We start from the raw sequence: 6,528 nt of genomic DNA on the forward strand, positions 1-6,528 counted from the left end.
TCTTTTGATCCCTCATTCAAGGAAGAGACACTACATAAAATATGGTGGGGAAGCTAAGCTTCCATCGTCGCAAGGACATGAGCAACCTTATTGCAAACCCTATTACAAAAAGAAAACCTCAAAATATTCACTTGAGGAGCGAGGAAAAAAATATCCTCAGCAACATTTGACGTCTCAAATAAGTTCAAACTATCATTTTTTAATCCTTATGGATTAAGTAAGGTCAATAATCAAATAAGTTACTTTTTAATTTAACAATTACATGAGTAGAGAATCAAACTTACTATCGAAATGATAATCAATGTGTGTATGGACTAAAATATGTTTAGATATACAAAAGCTAAATATACATATTTTCTTTGAAAAACTGAGACAAATACATGAAAAAGAAATATAGGGATTATGGTACAACTATTAAAATTCAAAAACTAAAGTCAACTACTTACCTATGACTTAAAAAAAAAAACAAAAACAAAAACAAACTTAGGTAAGAAAAGGCAACTTTTCCAAAAAGTTTAAATCATCAGATGAACATAATTTCACAAATACAAACTCACTTCAAATGTAGTAACAAGTCAAAAGTTCAATTCTTCTATCTCACTTAAAAAAATGCATCAGAATTGAAATAATTACATTACAAAAATCACCATTAAATTATGGTGGTGGTAATCACAATTATATCTCAACCTTCCAATTTATAAATTTAAAACTATAATAATGATATAAATTTGATGGTTCAATTTTTATTATTCAAGATCTAATTCTACTGCTATTGCAAATTTAATGGTCAATTTTAATGAAGTTAGAAACTTAAAAGTAATTGTAACTACCATAATATTTGATTTTTGCAATAAATAAAATATGAGTGTTTTCTTAGTAACACCTATCTTAATATGTAATAAATAATTTTTTTTGGATAAAGAATGAGAATGTATGTTGTACCTAATCATTATCTTTTTGCAATGGGTTTAGAAAAAGAAATCAATCATTCTTATTGAAATTTATCACACGCCCCTATGACTTCTCCGATCCCAAAGAAGAAAGGGAAAGGCTCCAGCAAATTGCCGCATAAGGAACGCCAAACTCCCAAAATTCGCAGCAGCATGCGAAGAAGCCATTACGCGAGCGCAAAGCCGTCGTTATCCCTTGAAGATAAGATCCCAGCTCCCAATTCGTGTCCATTACGTGTAATCCACCAAATCTTCCCTTTCATTTCACCCTCCTCCATATTTATCTCAATCCCAATTCCCCCTTTTCTTCCTTTTGTTTTCTCTCTATCCAAACAGAAAATCGAGTTAAAAGTGAACAAGAACTTTCTGGGTAACCCCAAAAAAGGGTTTTTTAGTTCGATCTTCGATTTGGGTTTTCACCGTTCCGTGTGTTTGTCTTGTGGATTGAATGATTTTGTCAAGAAACAAACAAAAGTTTTGCTTATCAGACCTATCCACTTGCCGTTCTTGTTGTTGACGGGTTTTAGTCTCTCCAATCCAATCACGGGGCCCCTTTTTCCATAAAAAGTTTCTTTGATTTATCCGTTTCCCTCGACTTTTTCAACAAAAGCGTTGTTGGGTTTTCTTTTTCTTCAGAGGATTTTCCCTTTTGGGGAGTTTTTGATCTAGGAATTATGATGCAACGACAGCAGCGAGATGGGGGGCAATCGAGTGTTTTCTACGAGTTTTCTTCGCTTGTTATGAATATTCTCCGTTCGCCACCGTCGTCGATTCCGTTTTCCGATCACTCACCGGTGGTTACAACCGCGTCTTCACGACGGTCGTTTCCGGCGCAGATAACTCCGGCGGGGTTTGCGTCGCTACTTCTAGGGATTTCTCTGGCTCTGATGCTCTGTGGATCGGTTACCTTCTTCATCGGATTCATGATGATGCCTTGGGTTATTGGATTGGTTATGTTTTTCTATGTCGCCGCGGTGGTTTCCTGCCTCTCCATGATCGGACGCTCGATTATCTGCTACGCTACGGCTCCGCCTAGAAAGGATATTCCAGGTACGGTTGTTCGTTTTGATGATTTTCTTGTGAATTTCGATTTCTCTTTGATATGATTTTGCTGTGTTTGAATGACATAATCAATTTTTGAGTCTTAGAAGTAAATTTAATTTCTCCTCCAATTGGTATGTTGAATCTGTTTAAAGTAAAGTAGATTCAAATTCTTCTGTTGGAACTCTGTTTTTTTTAGAACCAATGATGGGGATGGCTTTTATGTCTTATTTTCTGAAGGTCAAGCGTGATCTTTCGTCGTATTGAAGAACTAATCGTTTGGGGAAAGAATAATTTGTCTTATAAAACAGATAGATCAAGGCTTCCTAACAATCTATGTTTCAAACCGTACAATCCCAGAATAGAAACTGACGAATAAGCACGAATAGGAATACAAATACATATATGTGTCTTACAAGTGTTGGAGTGTTCTAATATTTGGTGCTTTTTTGGAAACTGATTAGTCTGATTTTGATTTCGTTTAAAAGCCAGGTTATGGACCTTATGGTTGATTTTAGCAAAAACGGTGTCACTTTCACGTTGGCATTGTAGTGCACGGTACCATGAAATATCTTAACACTTTTTCCTAATGATAACCTTGATTTTTTTCTTCCAGGATAGAAACAACTTGCATTGAGAGAAAATGAAAAAGAAGGTTTGGCCATTTGATAATCTTGATGTCGAGGGTCCCATTTCTTGCATTTATGCTCATGGTCCACCCTCATTAATCTTGCTAAGCCACGGTCTGCCCTTGGGCTAACTTTGAGAAAGAAATAGGCTTTAAAATGAGTAAGATTTTCCCTACCTAGGACTTGGACATAAAACTTTGGAGGCTTTTCCAAACGTCCCAATCCTTTACTAATAGATCCACCAAACTTTTCAAACCATCGGTTAAGCATCGGAAAACGAAAAGGTCGTTGTGAGAATGTCAAACTCTATTTGCCTTGTTGGGTGAATTTTCTTTTTCACTTACCCTCCACAAATTGAAATTGTCTCTTATCAAAATTTCGATCCTTTCCTTTCCTAGAGCATGTTATCTTGATCGCTATCTCTTGATTTAAATTGTCTAAATACTTCAAGTCTTATAGTTTTGATAAACTTTTGTCTAATTGGAGATGTTTTTTGTAACTCCTTTGGACCTTTGGCTTGGGGTTATTCCTCTTTCCACTTTTGTAATATGAAGAATGGTTTGTCGAGATCCAAAGATGGTAGTATCAAAATCCATGGACATATAAATACAAAGATTCTCTAGGGAATGTCAAAATCAATACTAACAGAAACATGAAGACAGTTCCTTCGTTGGTCTGTTATTCAGAATTTTGGGATATGTATTCTGTTTGTACTCATATATGGAGACCAATTTTCATCTTTGTTTATGACCTTGTAAGCTGTTTGTAGTTTTTCATAGTTTCATTCAAATGTCTTGCAAATGAATGACTTCAACCAAGGAGTCATTAACTGTCAAAAAACTTCATGCTCCATCTTGGGTGTCGACAGAAGTCGCTGTTTTCTGCAATTGCCTTCTGTTAGAAAGTGTTGCCTGAAGTAAAAGATTTGTTTTGCAAGTAATAGCTTCAAGTTTCAATGCTGCATTTTCTGTACTTGTCTCTGACCGTAATTGTTAATTAGCTAACTTTACAAGTGTTCCATTTTAGCATTTGTAGAGTCATAGGACTATGAAGATTTGCTAACTTCGTAACTACTATTTTTCCCATCCGCACGAAGCTGTTTAATCAGCAACCAGCCCATCTATCGTCCCTGTTTCTTGTTTGCAACAAATATAGAACTTTCTAACTCAATTTTCCCATTTACTTTTGTGACTGCAGCTTGGAAACTAATGTGAAGAGGTAGATGATGTTGGACTATGAAGCAATTTCTGTTTACGGTGGTGTCGGGTGCCTCTAATTCCCTTGGTGCTGCCTCGCTGGTTGGCTTTCTTCTCGACTCCACGGAGAAGAAATGTTTGTTAATAGTATATTTCATACCATACTGGATCCTGTTGATATTGTTTCTGTTAAATTGAAGGGAACAAAATGTTGGAAGGTTTAAGAATATGATAAGGAAATGCAAGAAGTGGGGGACCTGGTTCCATTTCATTTCCTCCTCTTACGCTTAGGCCATACCTTTGAAGTTACTTGTATTGATTATAGAAGTAATTAGCTGTTGCCCCCCCTTTTCATTACTGAATACTCTAATATCTCGAGCCTCCTTCTACTTGGTTGAAGGTTTATGTCGTTTCACACTAGCACATCGGGGTCCATGGATGAAAAGCTTTAGAGAAAATATCTAGAAATGTTACATTTTTCTTTTTTAATAGAAACAGAGTTGTGAAAGTCTCACCCTAACACTTGAAGTTGAGAGTTACTTGATATGGGTAATCATATTGTAGTTGGCAGCCACATTCATTAACTCCTTAACATAGACTTAGTCGTAAAGATTGTATAAAAGTGGCAAAGTGGACAATTAGCCTAAGAATTGATTCTTGTTCATCCTTTTTTTTTCCCTTCAGCTTTCATCCTTTCCTTTATGGGTTATGTGTTGTATTTCTAGGTGGTCCCACTTTTCATTTAATTTCTTTTGTCCTTTCTTTTGAAGTCAAATATGTTACTTTTAGTCCAAGTTGACGATGGATTTATCCCAAAAGACTCCTGAAAAATACTGAGTGAAAATGGCTAAAATCGATTCAATCAATCGAAACTAACTGAATTGAAGTTGGTCAATTTCCAGTTTTCATATAACAAAATTTGAAAAGATATGTATAAATATTATTTTTTTATTTTTTATTTTTTTAAAATAAGCATAAAAGTAAGCATACTATCATTAACTTAGGCCTATTGCCTTAGTATTGATTTATTGTTTTTCTTTTTATGTTGTTTAAATTCCAAGTCCACTACATGATTGATTTAAATTTTTTAATAAAAAATGATTGATTGAAAATTTAAAAAAAAAAAATTGCAAATTATATTAACATGACGAAAACACTTCATCTTTCATTTTCATTCACTTTGGTTTTCCTGGAAAAAAAAATCCAACAAAACCAACCGAGCCTACTGACCGTTGGTCGGATTTCATGCACTTTTTTGGTCGATTTTTGGTGTTGATTTTCTCCCAAAATTGACATAGACCAACCGTGTTCACTCCTAAAAATGGCTATATCAGATTAAAATGTGCTATCCATGAATTAAAGACTTTGGAATTAATAGGTATCTTTTATATCTTTTATAAATATTTATAAAACTTATATTATATGTATATATTGTAATAGGAAGATCTACATAAATAATAAGATGGATAGCTTAGTGTAGAAGAAAGAGGAAGTTGATTAATTTTTTTTCCTTCTATTTACAGAAGTATTTATAGACATCGATATTTTATTTAATATGAAAATTTGATATTGACATCGATATTAATTAATTATGGCTGAGATTGAGGGATTGCTTAAAAATTGGAAAACTATAATGGGTGATAAAATTAGTTGTTATATTTGTAATATCTTGACTTTTTCTTAATAAAATGGTTTTAATTAGTCTTTGGTTGGAACTTTAGTTGTGATGTTATGTAAGAAGTCAATCACTGTTATTCAATTGTGTGATTGGTCTGAAAAAAATGTTTAAATATATTAAAAGAAAATAAGAAATATTGTTATTTAAATAAACTTTTTATTTTCAAGTGTTTGTTATTCCTTGTGAATTTTGTGGTTAATTTTATATTTGAAAAATCATGTTAAATTAAAAGCTTAGTGTTATTTTTGTTGTCTATACTCTTTGAAAAGTTTTGAAGAATGAGCATTCAATTAGTAAATTCTTGTACTATCAATTTCAAATTTAAATGTTCGATCTTTTTATCCTATATGTTTAAAAGAATTTAAAAAAAACATTTGTTGAAAAGTTTTTAATAAATGGTTGAAGATTTAAGAGTGTGTTTATTTAATTTCTATACTTTAAAAAGTACCCGCCATAATTTATAAATCTAGTAAATCTATGTTATTAATTATCTTATCTTGACCTTCAATGTTTTGAATTTCTTCTTAAATCAGTTTTTCAAATAAATTTTAAATAAATATTAAAATACAAATCAAACCTATTAGATATATTATTGATGGAGAGGTCAGAGGTCGGAGTGCTTCCACTACCAATTATTATACTAAAAAAAATAGATACAAAATAAAAATCTAGAGATGGAATCCTTAATTAAAATGTAAAGTCTAGATAGGTATAGGAACCGAAAGTTTATATAGTTATTCAAGTTTAATATCCATATTTTTCGATAAGTTTCATATGTTTTTTTTGTACAATCTTTATGTGTATAGATCTCACCCTTCTGTTCTTTCTAATGTTCTAAGCGTGTACGCGCTCGAAACTAAAAAGATTATTTCTTTATTGAAAATATTAATTTATTTGACATTATTTTTGTTTCCTATTTTGGATTTCTCTCTCTCTCTTTTTTTGTTCTCTCTTTAAAAATTAAATTCTTCAAAATAATTGTTATTTTCTTTTAAATATTTTTTTCTTATTGTCAAAAATGTTTCTAAGATGAG

The 6,528-nt window shown here is 32.3% G+C and overlaps 1 protein-coding gene across 2 annotated transcripts; it reads left to right on the forward strand.

Moving 5' to 3' along the window:
• Positions 1-1,028: 1,028 nt before the first annotated feature.
• On the forward strand, positions 1,029-4,324 carry LOC120090836. Of its 2 annotated transcripts, XM_039048546.1 has the most exons (3): positions 1,029-2,000; positions 2,608-2,646; positions 3,818-4,324. In XM_039048546.1, the coding sequence occupies exons 1-2, from the start codon at positions 1,625-1,627 to the stop codon at positions 2,610-2,612; spliced, it is 381 nt and encodes a 126-aa protein (XP_038904474.1). In that variant the 5' UTR covers positions 1,029-1,624; the 3' UTR covers positions 2,613-2,646; positions 3,818-4,324. The 2 variants fall into 2 exon arrangements, with proteins under 2 accessions (XP_038904474.1, XP_038904470.1); XM_039048542.1 differs by lacking the exon at positions 2,608-2,646 and having other exon boundaries at positions 1,037-2,000.
• The last annotated feature ends 2,204 nt before the right edge of the window (positions 4,325-6,528 follow it).

The sequence above is a fragment of the Benincasa hispida genome, chromosome 1, assembly GCF_009727055.1.
Source record: "Benincasa hispida cultivar B227 chromosome 1, ASM972705v1, whole genome shotgun sequence".
Lineage (NCBI taxonomy): Eukaryota > Viridiplantae > Streptophyta > Magnoliopsida > Cucurbitales > Cucurbitaceae > Benincasa > Benincasa hispida.